At 43.2% G+C, this 26,748-nt stretch overlaps 2 protein-coding genes across 3 annotated transcripts; one reads left to right on the top strand and one right to left on the bottom strand.

Annotated features, from left to right (window-relative positions):
- Nucleotides 1-855: 855 nt before the first annotated feature.
- fam78ab (family with sequence similarity 78 member Ab) lies at nt 856-14,296 on the bottom strand. 2 transcript variants are annotated; one of them, XM_080756184.1, is made up of 4 exons: nt 13,687-14,296; nt 12,390-12,693; nt 3,556-3,886; nt 856-3,103 (listed from the first exon to the last, which is right to left on the bottom strand). In XM_080756184.1, exons 2-4 carry the CDS (start codon nt 12,650-12,652, stop codon nt 2,909-2,911), a joined length of 789 nt encoding a protein of 262 aa, XP_080612310.1. In that variant the 5' UTR covers nt 12,653-12,693; nt 13,687-14,296; the 3' UTR covers nt 856-2,908. The 2 variants fall into 2 exon arrangements, with proteins under 2 accessions (XP_080612310.1, XP_080612309.1); XM_080756183.1 differs by lacking the exon at nt 13,687-14,296 and having other exon boundaries at nt 12,390-13,052.
- Nucleotides 14,297-14,929: 633 nt separating this feature from the next.
- LOC308310091 (inactive phospholipid phosphatase 7) lies at nt 14,930-24,992 on the top strand. The gene is made up of 3 exons (XM_080756182.1): nt 14,930-15,163; nt 15,436-16,301; nt 22,206-24,992. The coding sequence occupies exons 2-3, from the start codon at nt 15,770-15,772 to the stop codon at nt 22,592-22,594; spliced, it is 921 nt and encodes a 306-aa protein (XP_080612308.1). The 5' UTR covers nt 14,930-15,163; nt 15,436-15,769; the 3' UTR covers nt 22,595-24,992.
- The last annotated feature ends 1,756 nt before the right edge of the window (nt 24,993-26,748 follow it).

The raw sequence follows: 26,748 nt of genomic DNA, 5'->3' as shown, positions 1-26,748 counted from the left end.
CTGTAGAGTCCTGAATGCAACCACATGCACAATAACGTGTGAAGGAAAGAAACAGTACTTTTTAGACTCCACCATACCAATAGCCTCTTACTGCACGAACATGTGAACTTCAAATGCCTTTGAAATGACTTGGCTTGAATTAAAGGGGAACCGTTGCCCATTTTCAACCTGAACCCCCATTCTTCTGACGTGACATCAATAATAACGTGTGGCAATATATATATATATATATATATATATATATATATATATATATATATTTCTTTATTTTGTCTTTGGTGTATTTCACTGCGACATGTGATGTGTTGTTCACGTCATCGAGCATCATTGACATGACATGAAAGGACACATTTAGGGGCTTTTCACAGGGAGAGATTGACGCGGAACGCAATTAATTTCCAACGAGAGGCAATTGGGAGCAATCTGACAGGCTTAACCCATTCTGACCTGAGATCAGATTCAAAGAAATGAATTCTTCTACATCCTGACAGTTTTCTGAAAAAGCTATGTTTCTATGTCAGTCGTTCTTCGGTGGCACGCTATGAGCTTGTAGATCTGCTATTTTTCAATAGCTAAGGCATAACATAATGCTAACACCAAAAGGGATTCCCGCCCAAAAGCGACTAGCAGGCGCACTCCTGTGAAACTCTCGAATTTGTGCTTGTCTCACACGCACACGGCCGCCCGATGTCGGAGTTGAAATGTCTTGAACTCTCTTTCTGTGCGACATGTAGAATACACAGAAGAGTTGAAATGTCTTGAACTCTCTTTCTGTGCGACATGTAGAATACACAGAAGAGTTGAAATGTCTTGAACTCTCTTTCTGTGCGACATGTAGAATACACAGAAGAGTTGAAATGTCTTGAACTCTCTTTCTGTGCGACATGTAGAATACACAGAAGAGTTGAAATGTCTTGAACTCTCTTTCTGTGCGACATGTAGAATACACAGAAGACATAACAAAGCTATTTTTGTCACCCTCGTATTAAGCTCTCCTCACACAATCTCCTAAAGGGATTTAGGTTGAAAATGGGCCACAGTTTCCATTAACTGTTCTCTATAATGACCAAATGACAATTCCGGAACATTATAATGATAATATCATGGTTTAATATCATGAAAATGTCTTGGTTTGACACAGTGGTGGAAAGTAACTAAGTGCATTTACTCAAGTACTGTATACTCGAGTACTGTTACTGTACAACTTTTACTTTACTTGATTTCTTTTTTTAACTTTGCAGATTTAGATGATTATTGCAAAAACATATATTTACAAATTAAGCTCAATTTTATACTTCATCTATTCAAAAACAGCTGTTCTGCAAGCTTGCAGATGTGCTATTTTCAAAACATTGTGACAATCTGAGTGCTCTCACTTTGGAACGGCGGGTACATTTTAATGCCCATACCTCTGTAACTTTAGTAACAGAAGTAACATTTTTGAATACAGGAATTTCACTTCCCAAACTTCTTCCACCACTGGTATGACCTACTGCAGGACTCTTTAAGGCCTAGTTCCAATAGGCTCTATGCACACAGAATAACATTCCTACTTCCAGGCCGCTTCCTTACTTCCTTCACAGGTGTCACCGATGATACTAATTAAGGGTCTGTTATGCACAATAGCCGCACCCTGACTCTGGTTTGACTAGAATGGAACCGAGCCTTCATTAGTATCCTCTGTAACACCTGTGAAGTAGGGAAGTGGCCCAAAATGGCGTGGACACAGATCGTCAGCTGACAGAGCAGAGAAATGTATTCGACTACAATTCAGCGAAGGCTTGTGGAGCAGCCAGGCATTCCTCTGTGGAATTACTTCTTCTGTCCTACACAAGCAACCAACACGTCCACTCCCAACAAGCACCAGCAGTCTGGAGGAGAAGAGACAGACGGCCTAGATACTGCATTGCACTTCGTTTAAGGCAAAAAACAAACAAATTTAAAAAAGTTTGCAGTTGGGAAGCAATGTAAACTTAAGGCAGCATGGAGTGAATGTCTTGCATGTTTTACAAAAAGAAAACGACGTCATCAAACACGATGCGTATTGCCTCGTGTGGAGCACATCCAAGTAGTAGTGCTTTTTTCCTCTTCTTCTTCACAACAACAACAACAGCAAACGGAAACAAAGGTAAATGCACTCTCTCCCAGCCCATAAATAATAAAATTGCGACTCGTACCTAAACGCAAACTTTGTGCATGTACATGTATGAACCATGTACAATAGGTACTGTACATAGACATGGTCATATATAAATACTTCAAATTGTTCTTAAATGCAGCAACACTCCCTAATTGCAGGATCCCTAGATCCCCCCCCCCAAAAAAAACCCATAATAATAATAATATATAATAAAATAAAAACATAAATCATAGTCTCTTTTCTTCATTTTTGCAATACTTTAGCACAGTGAGGCCCGACCCAATTTGAAGGTAGAATGGTTGCAGTTTGTTTACTCCAGTTATTCTCCAGTTCCACTCCTGGTTTCACATCTCTCTCTTCAGCCAGAGTTATACTCAGCCACGCGCCGGGGTGTCGCAGATCGGAGGGGGAAAAAAAGCCAAGCTCACACTGCGTCCCGACGTCTTCGGTACGCAACGTCGCACGTGACACAATCACGCACGTCGAGCCCTTTACTCTCTCCATGGCTTTTCCATAATGCAGAAGAGAGCAGTGAGAGAAACTCAGAGGCAAAACATGAAAAGGAAGGAATATAAAAAAAAGGAAGCGGGTAAAGGAAAAGAGTAACGAGGTGAAAAAAGAGGAACGACAGAAAAGATTAAAAAAAAAAAAAAAAGAAGAAAATAAATCCGCGAGGCTGATACCGTCGAGGTATCCAAGGCCAGTCTGGTCAGTTTGAATCAGTCACATAATAATAATAATAATAATTAGAAGAACAATAGGTTCGGGTCAGTATTTGGGCGGGATGACGACCATGGCGTCGCCGATCTTTGGCCGCCACATCAGCACCTGGGCGTCGTTGGCGTTGGGCTTGACCATGGCGTTGGGGGGGATGGGCTCATTCTTGCCCAGGATCCGGGGCTGATCCTGGGCCAGCGGCTCGCGCAGCGCGGCCCGCTGGCCCAGCGGCCGCTGCGGGTCCACCTGCATGGGCACACATCTGAGATCAGATTCTTCTACATCCTGACAGTTTTCTGAAAAAGCTATGTTTCTATGTCAGTGGTTCTTCGATTTTTCAAAAATAGCAGACCTACAAGCTCGCTATGAGCTTGTAGATCTGCTATTTTTCAATAGCTAAAGCATAACATAATGCTAACACCAAAAGGGGTTCCCGCCCAGAATGGGTTAATATAGTTATAGACGAAAACGAACAAAATGACAAACTACCATAAAAGAACTAACACGATAACTACTGTACTGTACTGTACTGTACTGTACTGTACGCATAGTTGCATGGTGACCCATTGGTGCAGTGGTTTGGGCTTAAAAAAACTAAAAACTAACTGAATTAGAAAAAGAAAAAAAAAAGTCAAAACGAACTCAAACTAAACTATAATGGGAGGGAAAACCAATGAGTAAAAACCAATTGTGCCAACCTGGATGTGCAGCTGCATCCTCCAGCGAACCGTCTGCAGCACCAGCGTCTCGGCGCTGGCCTGGTTGACGGCCACCAGCCACGTGGTGAAGCTCTGGTCGCGGCGGATGCCGCTCAGCTGCGGCACGTTGCTGTCGCTGACGGGCACGCCCCACGTCACGCTGGGGTAGAAGTTGTCGTTCATGCTCACGGTGAAGCGCGAGTCCTTCTTGGTGGGCCCGACCACGGTGCAGGTCTCCGTGGTGTTGCCGTACCACGGGTAGTTGACGCCGTCCGAGTCGCTGATGGCCAGGATCTTGCCGTCGCGCAGGTCGGGAAGCTCCCAGCTCGACCTGGTTGGGGAGGAGGATGGAAAAAGGAATCGGAAGGTGAGGCTTTTTTGCGCAACAATACAAAAAATTTAATCTACAGTGTGAAATTCTCAGGGTTAACATTACTGTCCCAAAGGCGGGTCTAAATTATGACCCGCCTTCACTAAAGCCTTAAAATAAGCAGATTAGCCGAAAATTGTATTTTGTATGAAGAAACGACACATTCATCACAAACTTGAAGTCATCAAGAATATGTGCTTTTGTTTTGTTTTGTGTAGTCCAAACAAAGCCTGCATTTATTCAGTGAATGCCACTCATTTATATTAAAACGACCCTGGCTCAAATTCATTTATCATTTCTGATTGTAGCTTAATTCAAGATACTGCAGAGTATCCAAATGAAACTGCCTTTTCATTGTGAGTGTAAATATGAAACTGCCTTTAGATACTGCCATGGGTGGATGGACGGATAGACAGACAGACAGACAGACAGATCTGAGTAAAAATGGGTAAAAATGAAACTGCTTAGAACATTGTTAAGACACCGGAGAGCCAGCTAGGGAACCGTGTAACGCTCCGGTCTGTCTATCGATTTCTACAGCGGCAGGACTCGCAGGAGATGACCTTTCCTGTGCTGAAGTTGTGCGATCAGCAGAATGGAGGAGAAAACGGTGAGATCACATGACATGCCTCCTGCCTGGTCTGAGGCTGCACCGCAATGTATGCATTCAACCGGGTTCAGCGCAGCACACACACACACACGCGCACACACACACGCACACGCGCATACACAGGCACACGTGCACACACGCACAGTAGCCAATCCTCAGAGGCCATTAAGACCTGAGGATGCCTTACACTTTCAAGGTTTTTCATGTTCAAAATGTTCAGATATATCGGGTGTACAAGCCCGCAGCCAATGCTAAAATCTTAAAATGACACGGGTGCTTTCCTGGTTTCAATGGGTAAATTAAACTCGGAGTGTAAATGTAACCAAATGGAGTTCAAATATGGATACTGTCAATTGATAAGCATGATAATAACTAGCCTTTTACGTACATATATACGTGTGCATTTGTATTCTGGAGATCGACTTTGTCTAGTTCTGAATCAATCCCTTTTTGTCTGTATTTTCTGTCTCTTTTTAAATGCTGACCCTCAGGGCTGATCTCCAAAATGTCCTATGCAGTCTTCAAATGGCATATAAAGTATAGTATATTGTCTAGTTAGTTCTGAATCTTGTTCATACATAGGTTTGTCTGAAGCATTATCTTGACAGCGTGCCAAAATGTGGACTTCACGACTCCCACCTGGCAAGCACCAGATTCTGCCGCAGAATACGTTCAATTATTCATCACTCATGAACACCTAAAATTTGATATAAATCATTCAGTTCTTCAATCAATTTTATAAAATACCCAACCAACATGAGCTCTCTCTCTCTCTCTCTCTCTCTCTCTCTCTCTCCCCCCCCCCCCCCTCTCCCTCATTCAAATGTAAAGAGCATCTCCCCAGTCCTTTGCTGCTGAGCAAACCCCACTGGGAGGAACTCATTAGAATAACTTCCATGGAAAGAAAAGCAACCTCAACCAAACCCTATAACGAGAAAACAAGAACGTGTATCAAAGACCAAATGTAAATGTAACCAAATGTACCCGTAAAGGTCCATTCGCTTACATTTAGTGCTCAATTAACAAAACAATGAGTAGTGACTGAGTAGTATAATATGAACTGACTAAAGCCTAGTTCATACTTGACAAGTAAATGATGATTTCTCTCAGCTAGCAGCTTGTATGTGGATGTGCGTATGATAATTATGATTACCTGCATACTACATAATGCACTTAACATAACAAAAGCATTGAATAGTACCATTCAAATCATATGCTCTCCTATGAGAGAGAATATTTAGATTTTAAGCCCAAACCACACTGGTAGGGACTCCTAGAAATGTGTCAGAATAATGTTAAATCTGGGAATAGATTTCTTACCAAAGAAATTTCTTCACCAATGTGTTTGTAAAGGTGTCTACTAACATATGCCACATTGGTTTCTATTCAACCACCCTAGGGAACTTTAGGGGATTTACAACCAATATAAGCATTCGGTTTGCACAAAAAACACTCATTGGGCTAAAAACTACCATAGCCACAAATGTGATTGAATTGTCATGTTTTTCCGTCTACAAGAAAATTGTGTAGACTTGTGTCAAAATTGTGTCAAGCAAGTGTGTAGATCTGCTATGTTTCCCCCCAGAATAGGGATGCTGGGGCTCTCGAGTGGCTAAATATTTGAAAAGTTGGGAAGATTGGAGGAGGTACTAAAAAAATATGGACAAAGCGTTCTTCGGGTCTGATATGGACGTAAGATGAAGCCAGTCAGTCCTTGAATTGTAAATCGCCATCTTTCTAGATCCGTTTGGGCCCAGCTGGCCATTGGCTTGCTCAGACAACGAGGCGGGACTTCCCCCCTTCTTCTTCGTTGGTTTTTATTTTGACTCGAACGGGGGGTGGCTCCCGATCATAGACTGTAACGGTAGCCACGCCCCTCAGAACATACGCAACTTTATGGTCATTTTTTTTAATAATTTTCCAAAAAGAATATTATGACATGAGAAATGAGACTTTAAACTAGTGACTGGAAGCAGAAAGTATCCATGACCATGTTTATTAAGGTAATACAGTCTAGGTGAAGTTGCCACAACAGGGCCAGCGCCACAACAGGCCATTATATGAACTTTCAGGAAGTCCCGATTTCCTTAGTGGCTTCACAAAATACCTGTCTGACTGCCCCCCTGTGTGGCATACTGGCACTGTGAACAAAAAGAAAAACAAGTGTTTCTTATTTTACCAGTGTGCAGACCTTAGTTGTATTTATGTTGTTTGTCTTGCACCTTCAGGGATTCAGGGAGACAGACCCTCTGCGTTAATAAGTAAAAGTGTGTGAGGTGAATGTATAAGAGTGGAGGTACTCTGACACTGAGATGGAAGGTTGGCCTAGAGATAGGGCATGTTATTCACTGCATCCTTGAGCCTGTGTGTGTGTGTGTGTGTGTGTGTGTGTGTGTGTGTGTGTGTGTGTGTGTGTGTGTGTGTGTGCGTGCGCGTGCGTGTACATGACATGTGTTTGTGTTGTGAGTGTGTGTGTGTGTGTGTGTGTGTGTGTGTGTGTGTGTGTGCGTGCGTGTACATGACATGTGTTTGTGTTGTGTGCGTGTGTGTGCCTGTGGATGTGTTCCAAATTCACTCATACACAAACACACATACAACCTTCTGACAACAAAGCTGCTCTATTTAACCACTGCGTCATTTTTTATTTTAGCGTTGGCTATTCAAAAATAGCAGATTTACAAGCTCAATGCGTGTCACTTTGTGCCACGTTAAGAGCTTGTACATCTGCTATTTTCTCCAAATCTTGTTGAAGGTCAATGCTCCCCCCAGAATATGGACGCTGCAGTTCAAGTGATTAAAGGACCACTTTCCGAGGCTACTTTTCAACCTATCTTCATATAATAGGTCTTCACTACTATTAGAGGCAAAGCACAGCTATCTGACAGACCACTCTGGTGACAAGCTAAAGGAAGTGACTGCTGCTCGTGTTGCTCTTGAATCCATGCTGTCCTTGCAATCAGATAAGAGTCTTAAATTTGCCAAACAACGCATATATGAATCGGGGGATAAACCTGGTAAATATTTGTCCCATTTGGCTAAAAAAAGGGAGAATAGGTCTTCACTAATAATCATGATAAAAATGGAGTCTCATAGGAGGGCTGTGGGCAGTTCAGAAACCCGTCCACCAGTGACATCATCATTAGGCAGATTTTTATTATCATGAGAACGATGGCTTCCATTTTTGCATTGCAACTTTTCAGGACTAGAAAGCCTGCAGTTTCTATTAGCTTGGATTCCCCATTGATGATGTCACTGGTGGACGGGTTTCTGTGGTGCCAAAAAATGCCATTTTATCATTATTAGTTAGTGAGGACCTATTATATGAAGATAGGTTGAAAAGTGGTGAAGTGGTCCATTAAGAGTGGAGGAACGCACGAGAGAGAGAGAGAGAGAGAGAGAGAGAGAGAGAGAGAGAGAGAGACACACACACACACACACACACACAGACAGACACAGAGAGAAGGGAACTCAGTGTTTATGGTGTGCTTTGAAGTCAGGACACGTATTCAGAGCCAACTGACAAATCATCCACAGAAACAACCTGAGCCATTCTGTCCAATTACACTTATTACAGCATCCTGAAAGTTTACTTCATTTAAATAAACTGGCATTACGTCCGTGGAATGAGAGTCCCAACAGAGATGGCAGCACTCTCGTCTTGTATCCAACTGTACACATTTTTTCCCCGTAATCATTAGTGTATGCATTTATTTTCCTCCAATTTAGTCTTTAGGCCACGTCCCCACACTTGCACCAGCTCAGTGGCCTTGGGGTTAGAGTGTCCGCCTTGAAACTGGGAGGTTGGGGTTTGATCCCCGGGTCATACCAAAGAATGAGCAATCGCGCCTGTCACAGACAGGCAGAGCAAGTTCAGTCAGGAAACTCAGTGCAGTTGCTGTCTCAGCATCACGTTCTCATTCACATGATTCACTTCATCCAATTGCACACTCATTCCATCTTCATACCGGCTATTTCAACTGGAAGTTTTCACTGCTCAATCTGCTTGCTTACTTGCTGCTGCACACACCTGCTGCTGCCTGCTTAAACTTTTGCTGCATACGTGCCGGATGGACACGTATGTCTGGCAGCAACGATGACTTCCTTGACTCTGATAACAACATGAACCCTAGAGTCTCTATTATGTCATTATAGGCAAACAAAATAGCAGTATTTGGATGGAGACAATATAAATCATAATGGGAATTTTTGAGAACATCAGCTGTAGACATTACTGGACATAGTGTACTGTAGACTATGGAAGGGTTTGTGATTTTGTCCGACAATTTCGCGGGCAGACAAGCATTGTTATCATTCAAAACGAAATGTCTGAAATCTGAACAATATTAAGACTGCTACTACAGTATAGGCCTACTATCATTTTCTTTAGGCCGAAGCTCCTAAAACACCGGTTTTCTTTTTCTAGGATTCAATACCATGAGAGACATACAGTATGTCCAATTGTAGCTGGAAATTTTGTATACATTTAGAAATATGGTTCTTTCTTTCTCTCTCTCTCTCTCTCTCTCTCTCTCTCTCTCTCTCTCAGTTTTCCGATCTCACTCTCATAAATAGACACAGCTAGACTGGGGTGGGGGTGTTGGGAGGGAACAGTGTGTGTAATCTTTGATGTGCAGCCCTGTAACATCTTCTGTTGCAATGGATGTAGATAAGGTGTATTTTGGACATGCATCAACTTGTGGTCGCCCACTACAGGATGTATGGCATTGTGTAACATGAGTACAAATTGCACACACCACCATCTGTCAAGTTTCACACACCATCACCAACATTTGTATAGTATAGTTTGTATTACGAGAGACCATGTCAGGGTAAGTCAGGGTTTCTTTGCATGGTAATTGGAAAACAATGCTGGGTGACCTCGTAGACAATTAGGACACTATAGGAAGGCACTTGACAATGGAGTTGTTTTGATCTTTTCTATAGGGCTGGCAGCCGTTTGAAAAGGTTAGCACTGCCATTCCATAACTGTTTTTAGTGAATAAAACGTTAACCTTCTCTTCTATTGAGACATGCATACCCTGTGGACAGGTGGGTCCATTAGTGCTAGCCTGGTGGAAATGTATCTTTTCAGGCTCTACATCACCTGCTGCCTGTACTGAAGATAGTGTGATCAGTGTGATCCATAGTGTTGAAATTATAACTTCAGATTTTAAAGCCAGAGACAGAAATTTTAGACTATTGAGTTCAATACTTAATAAGAAAACAAGATATTGATCATATAACATTGGGCTGATTTTGAAGTAAACTAGCGAACACACACAATACTATTTCGTGGCCTCGAAATACTATCTCGTGCCCACGAATTTACTTGAATTCGAGGCAAGAAAATACTATTTTAAGGGGCCACAAGTTATTATATATTTATTCTCTAAATGGCCTCTCCGGGGCTCTGTAAGAAGTACATTTAAAAACATAAAAATATATATTTAATATATCAACAAATTGGTTAACCAGTACCACTTAAGCATCATGATATACTTCTGTCGCTCAACGGTGTCATGGAAAAAAGTGAAATGAGCAGATATAAGAGCTCACAAGGCAACGCAGCTTGTAGATCAGCAATTTTTTACCCTTTTTTCTCCCCAATTTAGTCGTTATGCCAATTCACCCTTTGTCAAGCCCATGGTTGTGCTCTTCTTTGGTTGTTGTTTCCAAAAATCCATTCTCTCCATCCACTACCATTGAAATAACGTGTTTTTCAGTTGCTTCGTATTGATATTCTGTGCGTTCAATTCTCATTTTAAACTTGGTGTCAGTAAAAAGGAACATCACAGACACAGCATGGTGACTGCAGGCATATCATGTTTGTTTTTAGTTTTTTCCAAAAATGATGTTATAGCAAATTCAACATAAACAAGGCGGAACCAGGGCGGAACAAGTCAGAAAGAGCCTGCTGGTTAGTCAGTCAGGGACCAATCAGAAGTCTGACAAAGGGTGAATTGATTCCTCCCCACAAACATTTCTGTGTTCACTGCTGTTGTATCCTACTGACTCACCTACTGTACCAGTGAGAAGCCCCCACCGGGAGGACGTAGAGCCTTCATTCTACTCCTCTCTCTCACCACACCCTGCTAACAGGTGTCGCCCCATCCCGTAGGATTACTAGCCGTGACTATTGTCACCCTCCCCGCCCGGCTTCCCTACTCTGAACATGGGCCAATTGTGTTCGTGTAGGGGTGGCAGTGGCTCAGGGGTAGAGCGGCCGGACGGGAACCGTGAGGGCACCAGTTAGATCCCGGGCTCCACCTGAGTTAGTGTCGAGGGTGTCCTTGAGCAACACACTGAACCCCTAATTGCTCCTGTTTGTCAGGTTGGTGTGTGAATGGGTGAATGTAATGCACAATCTATGTAAAGCGCCTTGGATAAAGGCGCTATAGACAAGCCAGATGCACCACAGTGGATTCGAACCCACAACCTCCGCGGTGGATGGGCAGGCACTTTATTCACTATTTGTTCATTTATTTATTTTAAGTTTGGAAGGTTTTTCACCTATAATGACATGCCCAAAATGGGAATAGATTATTAATAGATTATTTTGTTTTTTATAATCGGTTAAATTAGTTTGATTAACTGTTGACGCCCTTCCTACAAATAATATGCCTGTCACCAATAGGACAGGTCACCAATCAAATCAAATCAAATCAAATCAAAAGTCACCTGATGGCTACTGATTGCACTCTAAGCCAGGGTCACTCTCCACTTTGACCAAGGATATGCTTCTACGCCCACCAGCGGAGTGATTTGTAGATATTTTTGGCCAAGAGATTGGTATAGAGGGGGGAAATGAGGGTATTACATATAATAGACCCCTGGGGAACCCCAATCAACAGATAATTTAGGGTTTACGTGGATAAACTCCAAAATGTATTCTGTTCCTTGATTCTACAGTCAAAGCACACGAATACACCAACTTCTTTTATTTATATTTGTATAAACCTACAGTACCAACCTGTAGTATAGCTATGTCTACCAATGAAGGAGACAGTATTCTAGCTTGGCCTTCAGTGACTGTTTGGATTGCTTCAAGGATTAGCTCAAACTAAAAGAAAGACATAATACAAGGTGGGGTGGGCACTGGGATATCAACAATGTATTAAAAATAAAGACCAAGAGAAGTCACACTAATTGTGACAGGACCACACAATGGTTGCTTTGTTTTTTGACAGTTTCAGGGTGTTATGTTTTTTACTTTACGTTTCTCTCTTCTGCGTTACATACTGTAGAGTGTAGACAGTGTATACTGTAATGCAATGACTGCATATAACCATGGCATCCCTCTTTTGGGCACACTTTCATAATGTTAAAATCATACACTTTAAAAATAGATTATAGCCCATTTACAAGCAACAACAAATCCCTCCATTCATTGTCGATGGGAATTGAATGTTTGTGTATAGGACGAAAATAGACGATTTGCTCAGACACACACTGTATGACATTCATTGTTGAATTTAATGTTTGTGTTGGACTATATGGATGGACAAATGTATATAATTTGGGGGTCTCTGACATGAAAATGTTTGAGAACTGTACAACAACAACAACCAATCATATCAACTAATCATGGACAACAATGGAAACAAGCCCCTGGGGCTTTTTGTCTTTTTTGATATATTTGTGATACCCTTTGCATTGCCTGTTTGACTGTGTTAACAAACGTGTTGTTAATCATTCATTCAATCAATCAATCAATCAATCAATGAATCGAATTCGACTGATAGACTTCCATCCATCATCATCATCATCATCATCATCATCCCAGCATCACTATTGACATCATAATGCAATTCGTATAGGCTAGAGAAGATGCCAATGTAATCATATCATACTCACATCCCTTTGTCTCCATACTTATTGTAGAACTCCATGTGGTTGCACGCTTGAATCCAGCCAATGGTCCACGTCTCCTTCCCGGCCACGGGTGGCACCAGTACCCGAGCGAAGGCTCTGAAGTGCGGCGTCCGGTAGCGCAGCACCACGCTGCTGGACTCGTCGATGCTGGTGGGGTTGGAGTCGATGGAGGAGTTCACCTCAAGCACGACGATACTCTCTCGGAAACTCTTGGGCTTACACCTGATACTCTGGATACAGCCCATTGCATTAAAGAGCAACACAATCCACAACAACGTCCCGAGGTCTGCGGGAGGAGAGAGACGCATATGGAGAAACACAGCAGCTAAAGTCACCAGAGTTCATGGGTCCACATGGTTGTCCAAAAAAAAAATCAAAAATGTGTGTGATTCATCATAGGCATAGCAGACATGTTTCAATCAAAAGCCATGCATTCTTGCAACCCGTCCGTCTCTTTAATCCGATATAGGCCTACATCGGAAGAAATTAAAAGCTCAAATACAAAAGAGAACGGGATTCTTCATCATGACATTCACAGTCGCATGCTTTCCGGGCTGTAAAAATGCCACTTCTCAGTCGGGGGGGGGGGGGGAGCGCAGGTGCAACTTTTGTTTTCCGCGTATAGACTACAGAGAGAGAGAGAGAGAGAGATGTGCACTCGGCTGTGTGAGGTCCCTCGACCTTTTTTGACAACGTTGAATATCTTGGGAACTGGGTGTAGGTTCAGCACTTCTTTGACTTTGTGCTTAATTAAAGAGCCACGTTAATTGAGTCAACTATTTTCAGAAACTACATTATAGGCCTTTATCTTGACGTCGTAGGTATATATTTATTTGGTCATTCAGTTTATAGTGCATGTCATTGTCATCTCGAATGTTAATAATGTCATGCTAGGCCTGCTATAGGACAATGAAGGCATCAGTCTCTCTCCAGTGAGTTATATATATTCCTCAGATATTCTCCAGTGTGGACAGGGATGTTTACGACAAAAAAAAAAGCTTCTATGTTGTTACTAAAAGTGGCATTTTTCAACTGCAAATTCAAACCACACTAGCGTTGTAATGTATTAATTCCAATGAGCCAGTTGGCTCAAAAAAAAGGCTGGTATTCGTTTCTTAACTCGATTCATTACAAAAATGTGCGGAGTAAAAGGGTCACGAATTCCAAATGTGCTCGATGTCTAGCCACCATAATCACAACATGCAAAGAAGTCTAAAGCTATTTAAAAAAAAAAAATCATAATAATAATAAGTAAATAAACAATTCACGGGGAATTCACCAATTTCACGCGGCTAGGAGCAATCCTCGGAGACGCTCGCGTCCCACCATCTGAGTGAGGCAACGGTCCGCGGCTCGGACAGTTCCTCCAGTCCTAGCTGCGTGCCTGCGTGGTAGTCAGACAGAGACGGCTCATTATTCCCTCATATCTCCTCGGTCCCGTTCCGTATAACAGACTGCATGCCGCCTCGATCTGTCGCCGTAAATCACTCCAATAAGGTCCGACTCCCACAGAGGCAGCATGTCAAACGGCATGGATGGATAATGATCCGGCGCTCGACTTCTAATTTTAAATAAATAAATAATAATAATAATAATAATAATGTAAAACGAACGCTGACAGACAGTCAGTCAGTTGATCCAAAGGCAACCGGGTCAACTTTAGTCCCTCCGACGCCGGGGTCCATGCCTTTATATATTCTAATGGACCGGGCTTTAGCCTAAATGAACGCAAAGCCCCCCTGCATGCTGCCGCTGCTGTGAGTTGTCACATAATTCGACAACGGACCCCCGACACCTCCTCGACTCTTCACTTTGTGTGTGAAACAATCTACCTAGCCCAGATTCCTGCACGGACACACTGTCATTCTGTGTGCTCTTGTCGTCCCATCGCGGCCGCGGCAGGTTCACCCTCCCTCCCTCCCTCCACGCATGCATCGGTCTATCAGCGGATCGAGCAGCCAGCCAGCTCTTTTATTAGAAGTACCCTTGAGACGACACTTCCGCTCTGCGTGCGTGGGCTGCTGGGAATTGTAGGCAGGGAGGGGGGGTCTGATCACAGTTTGTGGTTATGAATGATAGCCAAACTGGAAGAGTAGATATAGGATGCTGCAGGAACAACGGAACGCATGTTTTGTAAGCCATATAATATGACATTCATTTAGGCTATATACTTATAAATGTTGTGGACGTTGTTTAGGCGGCGGCCTACGCTTTGCGCTGCCATTCGCCAGATTAGATATGGCATAATGGCAAATAAACTTAGGTATCAATTCACATCCGTTGCATTATATAAGTCCAAATATTAATATATATCCCAGAGGACCCATGACTCAGGCAAGGCTCTTTCTGTCCAGGTGGAGCTGCTGAGCGCACCGTTACTCCAGTCAGTGTCGCTGTCCGTTCGGTTTAAGGACCTTGGACAACTCCCGTCCCGTGCGTGCACTGCGTAAAAGCCGCACGCTGCCCGGGCACTTGAATTGGGATTGTGCGTAAACTACGTCATCTACGGGGAGGAAAACAGATGCGGCACAGACAGAAAGAACCGTCGGCTCCTTTCATCCTCCGCGAATAATAATAGCCTATAATACAGTAGTGTGTGGGGCTGCTAACGCTGCTTCTTCAAAGTTTGTGCTTTTAGGAATGTCGGTGAATAGAATTCCTCACGAAGTTTCTTTGAATTTAACGGGGATATATTAATGCAGGCAATGAGCGCACGAGAGAGATTTGAGTGATGACTTTCGCATCGCATCCTTCAGGTATGGCTACAGATGATGACATTAGCCTCATTATGTTGTCTTCGCCTTAATATTGCGTGTGTGTATTATATAGGCCATACGTTTCCTTGGATATATGGAGGGAGAGTATAGCCTATAGCTAATGCCGAGCTATTTGCAGCATATAGCCTCACGCAGCAATAGGCTACAGCAACACAACACCTGTCATTTTGACAGCGCAGTGTGTGACTGTGTGCGACGTTAATGGTGTCACAGAGATGCTGATAATGTCATTTTATGTCCCCACTGTGTAGATCGCGTTGTACTGGATTGGCCGAAACAGATGCCACTCACCAAGCCCCTCTCCATGCCTGCATGGGGGTCGCCCTGGTGGTATTATAACCAGCCGGGCCATCAGCGCACATTCCAGCCCGTCTAAATATATCTTATTCGGGCCACGGGAGGGGAAGGACGGGGCGAGAGCCTGCAGCTGATATCTTTGGACATTTCTCACCGTCGCGTGTCTTAGAGCCTTAGATACCCCAGTTTTATCTCCTTATCCCCAGTTTTATCTCCGTTATCTGCTTAATAAAATACTTGGCTTTTGTCGGCCTGATACATAACGCCCCCACCTCCCTCCCCACCAGAATGCCCTCGACCCACAGTTCGAGACCCAGGGCGCGGGACCGAAACGTCCTGACCAGGCCCGAATTCATGTCCCTGAACCAACCCCTGCGAGGCAGCGGCGGCAGCGGCGGTGGTGTCGGCGGCGACAACAACGGCCGGGGCGGCGGCGCCAGTGGCGGCGCCACGGGCCGGCGCCGCGGCCAAGCCAAAGCCCAGTCGAGCCAGGAGGAACCTACCGGCAACGGCAGCAAGGACAGGAATAAGGAGCCGGACGGCGGAGCTGGCGGCGCCAAGATGCCGGAGGAGGACTGCATGCAGCTGAACCCTTCGTTCAAGGGGATCGTCCTGGGCTCGCTGCTCGCCATCGACATCAGCCTGTCCAAGCGCATGGGGGTCTGCGCCTACACGTCGTCGCCCTGGGGCGGCTGCCGATCCATGGTGACCCTGCTCGCGGTTACGGGGCACGGCATCACGTGGATCATTGGCACTATCGTGTGTCTCACGCGAAGCAACACGCTGGCAGGACAGGAGGTGCTGGTGAACCTGCTGCTGGGTAAATATAATGCACTTGATCTGTTGTTCATCTTGCTTTAATTTGTTTTTGTTTTTTTAAAACGTAGGCTAATGCAGTGGCTTTCAAACTTTTTTTTTTATTTTATTTTTTGTACACCAGGTTGGTGTACACACTATAATAGTGGTTCCCAAACTTTTTCATGTCAAGGACCCTCGATACCCATGGGCTTTCATTTCAAGGACCCCCAAATTGACACTCGAATGGACCCCCAGTTTGAATCAAAGTTAATTTAACTATGGTTCCATTACACTCTCAGAGTTACAGTCCCATAAGGGTCCATTTGGTTCCTATAACTATCATTTAGCTGGGGACCGCCCTGGACCCCACTTTGGGAACCACTGCACTATAACACACACACACACACACACACACACACACACACACACACACACACACACACACACACACACACACACACACACACACACTACAGATAACTGTGTAGAGGTGGAACCATGTGAGCATTTCAGAGTTACATGTCAGACCTGTATGTATATGGGAACCTTTGGTTTCTTATAGCTATCCATCATTTAGCAAATTAGCAGGGGTCAGCACACTCAGGGACCCCCATGGAAACCCCTCGAGGACCCATAGCTGGAGGTCGCCAGACCCCATTTGAGAACCACTGATGTAATGTACAAACTTGGTCACTAAGCTATAGCAAAGTCTTCTTCAACAGCCTAAGTAGGCCACTGCGTCTATTCAAAGTGTGTTGACATAGATTAGTCATGGGACCTCTAAATATACTCATTTTTAGGTATAAAGAAACAGGCTGTTTGTGTTTTAACATTTGGGGAGAGAGAGAGAGAGTGTGTGCATGTGTGTGCATGTGTGTGTGTGTGTGCGTGTGTGTGTGTGTGTGTGTGTGTGTGTGTGTGTGTGTGTGTGTGTGTGTGTGTGTGTGTGTGTGTGTGTGTGTGTGTGTGTGTGTGTGTGTGTGTGTGTGTGTGTGTGTGTGTGTGTGTGTGTGTGTGTGTGTGTGTGCGCGCGCGCGTGTTCTGTGGAATGCCCTCACTTCAGCCCCGAAATCCCTAAATTCTCTTGCAAGATATAAGAATGACCTCAAGTGGCTCCATCTTAAGCGCCCCGAAACTGGGAGGAACGAGATCAGATAATCTTCCCCTGGTTGAGTACCCGTGAGCACCCTTCTCTTGGCAGCTTATTAAGCAAGTATTTGGGAACAGAAGCATCTATTCTAGGATCTTGAAGACCAGAAGTCCAGAGATACTCTCTAGTGCAGCAGTCAGCCTTAAACCTGATTAACTATTCGTCTTTCGATGATATCGCATGCTGACACTAACCGACCTACAAGCCCATGCACAACAATGCACAACATCCACAATGCGCTGCGATAATAGTCATGAGTGCTGTTGGTGCCAACGCATGCCGAGGCATCATATACGTCAATTTTGGATGTTGTCTTGCAGGCTGTGTTCATTGCCATTTTCTGGTAGTTTTCTGAGTATAGTCAAGCTCAATGAAAGAAAACTATACTATGCCTGAAGTGGGTCAACCACAGCACTTATTTCCTATTGGTTGATGCCCGGGTAAAGTTAACCATTGTTGAACATACATTGGCAAGTGTCGTGTCAAAATGCCACAACGGCTGCATGCTCCATCCGCATCCCATTGAATTGAATGGAAGTGAACTAGACATCGACACTATACCACGCCCTTCAAGGTTCAAGGTTATCTTTATTTGTCTCCCTTGGGAGAAATTTGTCTTGGAGACAGAGTCACAGCTGCATACAAATAACAGACATGTTCACATACGAAAAGAAAAAAACACCATGAAACACCCACATACACAAAACAGAGATATTGCACACATTCCCTTGATAAAGTGCAACTATAGTCGTTAAAGTGCATTCGGCAATCCCTGATTGAGCATTTTAGTTGACAGGGGAACAAAAGAGTGTTTAAATCTATTATATACACATCGTGGAGTTCTATACCTCCTACCGGATGGCATTAGCTCGTACTCTCGGTACAGTACATGCAAGGGGTCAGATACAATATTCCGAGCCTGTCTCACCACTGCTTGTTCAAAGATGGTCTGGGGAGTGATGGGTGGGGTGGAGTGGACATGCCCATGATCTTCCCTTGTAATAGCTGTGCACCTGGGTACCTCAGGTGTACCAGGTTATTCTAACGAGCCACCTGCAGAGAAACCAGGGAGTCACGCACACACACACAGTCCAAGATGACAGAAGGGGCCATCACAAGTTCAACACACCGCGTTTATCAAAGAAAAATCTTCAAAGTATTCCTTCCCAGCAGGGCCAATAGGGTATTAGGGTATAAATGCACAGCACACAGAATAATATCTTCCTACTTCCGGGCAAGGTATATGAAAAAGAAGGTAAGGTCACCGACGCCATTTTTGCTATCATGCAATTCCAGAGCCACTCAGTGCCTTCGCTCGCGTCGCGCGTAGATTGTCTGTAGACGGTAATTTAACATTGGGAGTGTAACCAAATGGACCCGCTCGTTCACCCAAGACTGCTTGGTTAAATATTTTGCTTTTTCCACCGTTGCCGAGTCCCGGCAGTCAGTTCAGTGAACAGATGAACAAGACCAAACAGTCAAAACATTTCCTGGATTCCAGAAAACATTTCCGCTGATTGGCGGAGGTATCGCGAGATTTGGCTGCCAGACAGGAAACGACGGGAAGTCTTGCGATACTTGGTAGTAGTACGTTCAGAAAGGTACCTTGTGCTCTTTAGATACCATACCTCTATAAGATTACACAGTGTACACATCGAAAAGCAACACAGCAGACAATAATGTCTTCTGTTATTTGCCAGAAGCGATTACTTTACAAAAGTATAAATAGTGTTTGTTCATGAGCTGGTCACTGAGCTCTCATTGACTCCAGTGCATTCTGCTGAACTTCCGGGTGAAGTTTTGCTCCCATGAAAGTGTCCATGAAAGTGTCATGGCACAGCCCAGTCACGTGACCATTGCCTTTCCTTCTCAAAGCTTCCTTGACTGGAAATAGGAAGAGTTCTTTCCAAAATGGCTGCTATGCATATACCTATCCTTGTGTTTGATGGAGCCTCTGGTCACTGCGGAGGATGTGAACTCCAGGCTCCATAGTGGTGGGCAGGAACTGTTCAAGTGTGCCACCCTAACACCCCCACTGAGTTTGACTGCGAAAACAGCTTATCTCCTAATTTTAGTTATTACTATTATTATTAATTTTAACATTGACTAAGCTCATTAACCTGTGGTATCTACTATCTACAGTAAACCATGAAATTGACAACGAACAACTACAACTTGATTGACACACGTGAAATTAGAGCATTTTGTTTTTGTGTTTAGGAAGGAAGCAGCTGAGTCTATCTGAGGTGATACGTTTGTAAACAAAAACAAACTTGGCAGGTGTTTTTTTCTGTCTGATTGTTCCTTTGAAGGGCACCAGCTGTCTTTTGAGTTTACAATGTGATGTGTCATCACTTGGCTCCTATTCTGCTTTAGTACTGCTGAGGAGGCAACAGCTGTGTCACCCACAATGGTGACATTTTTATCTTTATTTTTTTTGTCCGAAAAGCAGTAATAATTCATAATGTATTCTTTCAGTTGGTCACACACCAGAATAATGTCTTATAAACCACCTATGCAGGCAATTTCCAAAGATTAAAAGAAAACTGTCAAGCAGTGTTCATTTTGACAGCAAACTTTGATTTAGTTTTGCCAGTCTTTTGAATAAAATTGAATTCAGTTCATATTTTAGTCATCTATTAGTTTTAGTCAAATAAATATAAGATTTTAGTCGACTAAATGTAGTTTTGGCATGGCGTTGATGGCTGATTTTTCAAATGATCGCATGCTGAAAATAGCAGATACAAGCTCGAGTTTGTAGATCTACTAGTCTCAGAGTGCAACAAATCATAACATGATTTGTCTGTTCTACTGAATCTCTTCTCCACTAGTCGTCACCCCCCCCCCCCCCTAACATTTTAGTCTAGTTTTTATTTGTTGACGATATTGTTTTATGTAGTTTCCGTCAGTGAAAAAGGGTAGTCGATAGACATTTTTCATCACAGTTTAAGTCGACAAAATTAACACTGCTGGAAGGACTGTGTTATCAGGTTTGGATTTACAAATCTTTTCATTGGTTCTCATCTGGCTACGCAAAACTAGTGTACAAAACTATACAGATGGAAGCAAATGGTTCCATTTGTACAAAATATAGTCAATCTACATCCTGACAAGATGTGAGCTTGTAGATCGGCTACGGCTATGATCTGTATACATTTGGCATAAGGGGACAGCATAGTCTTATTTTTGCCTGACTGCTGACAACCTTCTTGTGTACAGTGGGGTTCAGAGGTCGAGACAGACAGACAGAAAGACAGACAGACAGACATGAGCAGAAGTGAAGGCTAGTGATTGTCAGGGTATTTTTAGCAGTGCAATGGAGCTACACATGCTACTTTAACTCTGAGAGTGTATAAAGCATGGGTTCTTACTGGGCCATGTTGATATACTCCCAGAGACACTTGCTCATTTCACTGTGTATAAAAAGCCACCTGAAAGTGGATATGTAGAAACTATAAAAAGATAGACACGCCATAACATGCCAAGACCAGCAGTATTGCTCAGCATTATATACTCCACTAACTGTGTGTGTGTGTGTGTGTGTGTGTGTGTGTGTGTGTGTGTGTGTGTGTGTGTGTGTGTGTGTGTGTGTGTGTGTGTGTGGCAAACGAACCATCCACTTGATTACCGTATAAGCTTTTCTAACTACATACTTCCATCGCTGAATAGTACTGTATAAACAGATACTGTCCTCATTCCAGATCATGCACCATGAAAGATGGGGGGTGGGGTTTGGTAACACATACTGTACACAAACACGCTTTTTCTTGTCCTCCTTCCCTCTGTCAGGCATCACTGAGGCCGCAGAGCTGGTTCTCATGACTTTCATCATGATGCTCAGTCCGATATGTACAAATGAATTGGTCCCGTCATGTAACAGAGGTCTGAGTTTAAGCGGGTGCAGACATTGTACCCATTTCGACCTGAGATCAGATTCTAAAATGTCTTCTACATCCTGGCAGTTTTCTGAAAAAGCTATGTTTCTATGTCAGTGGTTCTTCGATTTTTCAAAAATAGCAGACTTACAAGCTCGGTGGCGCGCTATGAGCTTGTAGATCTGCTATTATTCAATAGCTAAAGCATAACATGATGCTAACACCAAAAGGGGTTCCCTCAGTTCAGTGCGAGATGCAATTTCAGTGTTTTTGTGTGGAAATAGTGAAACCTTTTGTTTTAAGACAAATTCGCTTGTCATAATATAAGCAGACATTCTGAGAGAGATTGCGATGTGTTTATGGGGGACATTGGGGAGAAGTGAGACTTTGAAAATAGTTATGTTATGTTATGTTATGTTATGTTATGTTATGTTATGTTATGTTATCAGGGTGCATCACCATGCTAGCTTGTGGTGGACAAAGCTAGCGGACAATAGTATTGCACAATGGACAATAATATTACTTACCTGCCTGAATGACCACAACAGGTCTGTAAGTAACTCTTATGGTTCATTTGGTTCTCTATGTACATTCTCAAAGGTTAAGGGGGTCCTTGCAAATAAAACATTTGAGAACCACTAGTCCTAGTTGGACTCCTAATATGCCATAGTGTCATAGTAAATAAGTGTCGTCAACGTCATACATATCCTGGAGACTTGGCATTCAGTAATTGGGTGTAAAAAATAAATTCAAACATTTGCCACGGACAAGACCAAGTCTTTGCCATGGACACATTTTGTCCTTTACGGACATATTGATGACACCTGGTTAATATCATTATTATGTCTTACCTGTGTGGGATCTAACAAATCAACACCTCTCCTCTCCTCCCCCCCGACAGCCCTCCTCCTTGACATCCTGACCGTGGCCGGAGTCCAGAGGCTGATCAAGCGCAAAGGGCCCTACGAGATGACGCCAGGTTTCCTCGACTTTGTCTCCATGGACATTTACTCCTTCCCGGCGGCGCACGCCAGCCGGGCGGCCATGGTCTCCAAGTTCCTGCTGTCTCACCTGGTGCTGGCCGTGCCCCTCCGCATCCTCCTGTACCTCTGGGCCCTCTTGGTGGGCGTCTCGCGGGTGATGCTGGGGAGACACCATCTGACGGACATGGTGTGCGGCTACGCCCTCGGCCTGTTCCATTTCAGCCTGATGGAGTCGGTCTGGCTGCCCTCCAGCACCTGTCAGACTCTCATCTCCATGGGCACCCTGAGCTGGAGCCCCCTGGGCTGAGCCTCTGGGGGATATTAAGGTCTATGCAAAGTGTGATGAATTGTATTTGAAGCTCTCTCTTTCTCTAGTTAAGGTATTATGGAAGCGCTGTGAAGTTTTCTTTCACGACGACAGAGCTTTCTACTCCGAGACTTTGATTCAGCAGTAAGCCTTCACGTAACGCCTCATAAAGACCTCCAACAACACCGACACGTTTCTCTGTGTAGTTGAAGTCCGTTGTAGTTGATTGAGGTCAAACTGAAGGTAACTGTTATATTGGCAGGGTTAGATTTGCTGCGGGGGTCGGAGGGGGAACCATGCCTATCTCCCTCTGGACATTCATTTCAGACTAAATACATGCATTTCCTTTCAAATGTATGTTAACCACATTAATGCTGGCATCCCTATTTTGGGCACATTTTAAAGTAAAAATGTGTTAAAAGTAAACTGCACATCTACAAGCTTATATCGCATCGTGATTCGATGCGTTGTGAGTTTCTATTTATAGAGGAGTATATAGGGCCTAAATTAAGAACATGCCCCCCCGCTCAGTTTCTTTGTTCTTTCTTTTTTACAAATCGAACCCTGTCCATTACTAATGAATCAAGTACACACAAGATAGTTTATCTTCTGATATTTGCATAAAATACAATCAACATTGTTATTGCTCTCGTTGCTATTCAGTATACTGTAGCGTATGAGTTCCACCCTCACATCCTGTGCCTCCTCACTATTTCATTTCCTCTTCTCCTTTTGCCTCTTCCTCTTTTTGGTGAAGAAACGTCTGGGTAGGACCGCCACCCACCGCTTGATAAGCAGTACTGCCTGAAGCTCATTCGCTAAATATCTCCTCCTGGATGAGCGGGGATTCACACTTTTCTGATTTTGTGTTTTGTGTTCAAACACTGGAACACCCACCCGCCATGTTACTGCTTTCATTTTAGGCTCAATATTAGAATTAGAGAGGACAGTATCTGAATAATCTAATAATAAGAAAAGTGAATGTGATGTTAGGTATGAATCTAATCTAGGAATAAAAACGAATGTCTTTGGACATTCCCAGGTGTCACTTATTGGCATGACAAAAAAAGGTCTCTATTTAGGCTACACAAAACCACTACTCACTAATAAACAAAACATATATTTGAAGTTACTTAAGTTGTCTGTGTTAAAACTATTTTGTTAACTATATTTGTTAACTACAACCAGGGATTTTTGCTACAGTGTACAGTGTTCAGTGCCTGCATTATAATGATAATTTCTGCTTTCTGCTAGTGTGCGTGTGCGTGCGTGAGAGCGTGTGTGCATGCATGTGTGTGTGTGCGTGAGTGCGTGTGTGCGTGTATGGACAGAATCATTATTTTCAATGATTTTAATGATTCATAATTTGTATCAATCCTATACTTATGTTTAATGCATCCATTAACTATGTATGGATGGTTACTTTTAACTTGTTTAGTAAGAGCAGAACCTTTGCACACCTACATATCAACAGGAAAAGACCATAGGTTTACTAAAGGACTCTTTTGCACCCCATCTTCTTCACTTGCAAATACTAATACTGTATATCGTCGCTGTCAAGCAGACCCATTAAGGCCGTGTCCTCAGCATTTTCGGATAAACTTATGTTTCTATGTCAGTGGTGCTCAAACGTGGCCATGTCAAGGCAGCCCATGTCACGGCATTTTGGCAGCCTCCCCCAAAGATTGGAGTTAAAAATGTTCACTTTAAAATAATATTATTATATTGACAAATAATTATTTAGCTCATAGTGCAGCAATAAGTGACTGCTATGAGCTTGCATATCTGATATTTTTGAATAGCCAAAGTATATAAAATAATACTTTTTAGCTCAATCTAAAATGGCACAGATGCTTTCCCAGTCCTTTCCCATTCGCTGTGCATTGCGATCTTGTCGATCTGCTATTTCTGAAATGAGAAATCCGTTCCATTTCCTGAAAAGCAACTGTTTTGTACATACTGTACACAGGGCCACACGATGACAATATTAATTTGTAACGGGAACAACGTTTCAGACATCTGATGAAGGTCTATGTATCGAAACATTCCCATTCCCCAACAATATGTTTTATTTTTTATGGAGAAGACAGTGTGCAGGGGTCATTTCTTCTACAAAAGCTGATTATTGACAACAGAAAGAAGCTTGTCCTATGGCTTTTGACTGTTGCGATAATGTTCAGCAGTCAGGATAATGTGGTACAGTATATATGCATTTTTGGATACATCAGCACGTATTTCTTTTGTACAAAGATAAGTAAATCACGTCTTCTTCATGAGGAGTTTTTAATCTCCGCATCTCACAAGAAAAATGTAATTGGAGAATCTCTGTAAAATGTGGAATGCCTTCCTTTAATATTTGTTATATTTTGCATGCTCATAAAGATGACATTCACCGTTATGTATATGGTTTTGTCTTCATTTGTGTAATCTTCGTGGTAAGTGCCTTAATGAATACATACATCGATGTTGTGAATAATTTAGATTAATTACAGATGTTACAATTTAGGCATTGAGCAGACAGTCTTATTCAGAGCAAATGTGCAGTCAGAGAAAAGCCCAAACCACACCAAAGGTTTGCCATGCAACTCCTTGGCTCCAAACGGTTTGCGAGGAGTTGCATGGTGACCCTTTGGTGTGGTTTTTTTTTGCCATTGAATTAAACCCGTTGAATGACTTGGGACGACGTGCGTCAACGTGCAACAGGACATATCACACCGCTGGGACAACGCTAAAGCCGTCTCAACCCTTTGGTGTGGTTAGGGCTTCAGGCCTAATTCATGTCATTTATCGTACAACAGTGTTGTACGATGCTGACCTACTGCTCAAAACGCCTACCAGGAGAAGACATTAGACTACAGTCTACAGCAGTCAGTGGTTCTCAAACGTTTAACTGTCAAGGACCCCCATAACTCCATATGTGAGAGTGTACAAAAGTACACTAGTACAGTACTAATACAGTATTTGTATGCTCTCAAGAGTTACAGACCTGTATAAGGGTCCATTTAGAACCCTTTCAGACCCTGAGGGTCCCTGGACCCCACTTTGAGAACCACTGGTTTACAGTATAGTACTGTAAAACTGTAGTGTCAACACAATTTGAGCATTTTGTATTTATGCACTGTCCAATATTGTTCAATATATAGAAAATGTAAGCTTTGCTTTGTTTGTGTCAATTCAATTTAGCCTGCACTAAGTTACATTCCTGGTAAATATAAATGTATTACTTCTTCAAATTTCAGTAAACGTGCATGATATTCAACAAAATGCATCAGAATTAAGCCGAAGGAATGAACTGAGTAACACTGAAGAATGAGTGTGCATGGCTAACCGTTACAAAGGGACGATTACTTCACAGCCACAACCAGACACCAGTTTCCTGTCATCATCTTATACCAAAGGACACGTGACAGGAAACCGTAGCGACATAGTGGTGTGTGTGTAGCCATAGCCATCAGCAACGTATCGAGAACAGGAACCGAAATAAGTAATCTGATAAGAAAAGCTCTCATTACAGTTCAAGCATATAGAGAAACATCAAAGTACTCCATGATTGCAAATTTGCATCATTTCCTAACATTCTCTCTGCCACCTTATACTTGCATCTCAAGTGCTTCATCTGTGTGCATGGTGTAAAAACCACTACATTTTGTGAGTAAAACACATGCCAATGCAACTCCTTGCAACAACTCAAGGAGTATCCTAGTTTTTCATCATTTCTGACCATGGGCTATAGGGCTAAAAAAACGATGGGTTATAGCCCATCGTTTTTTGATTTTTTTTTTAATCCTCGTTTTTCATCATTTTTGACCATCCCACTGAGCAATAGTGTGTCATTTTACCGGTCCCGACCCGTTCCGAAAACATTTCTGAAGAGGCAAACTAAACGGGAAACATGGTCTTTCTTAGTCACAGACTGTAACTGTCCAAGTTGCTCCTTTACACCTGACAGGGGGGGAGTTTCCCTGGTTGGACGTAGCGTGCGGAAGGAACGCGTTATTCCAACCAGTTCTTCCCCTCCATCAGGCTGGCCAGGGGGAGGGGGACGCAGCCGGTGTGTGGTGGGCTTGAGTTACAGAAAGCCATTTGTTTTACTTTTAATATTAAACACCTCGGAATGTAACTTTCATTGACATGGAGTTAATGAGAGTCGACGG

Source organism: Protomyctophum bolini (assembly GCF_963924005.1).
Source record: "Protomyctophum bolini genome assembly, chromosome: 22".
NCBI lineage: Eukaryota > Metazoa > Chordata > Actinopteri > Myctophiformes > Myctophidae > Protomyctophum > Protomyctophum bolini.
This window is presented reverse-complemented; position numbering and strand designations above follow the sequence as displayed.

Coding starts and splice junctions, on each gene's coding strand:
- LOC308310091 (XM_080756182.1), top strand. CDS start 15,770: ATGCCCTCGACCCACAGTTCGAGACCCAGGGCGCGGGACCGAAACGTC. Junction 16,302..22,205: donor GCTGGTGAACCTGCTGCTGG/GTAAATATAATG, acceptor CCCCCCCGACAG/CCCTCCTCCTTGACATCCTG.
- fam78ab (XM_080756183.1), bottom strand. CDS start 12,715: ATGCGTCTCTCTCCTCCCGCAGACCTCGGGACGTTGTTGTGGATTGTG. Junction 3,887..12,389: donor AAGTATGGAGACAAAGGGAT/GTGAGTATGATA, acceptor CTCCCCAACCAG/GTCGAGCTGGGAGCTTCCCG. Junction 3,104..3,555: donor GGATGCAGCTGCACATCCAG/GTTGGCACAATT, acceptor GTGCCCATGCAG/GTGGACCCGCAGCGGCCGCT.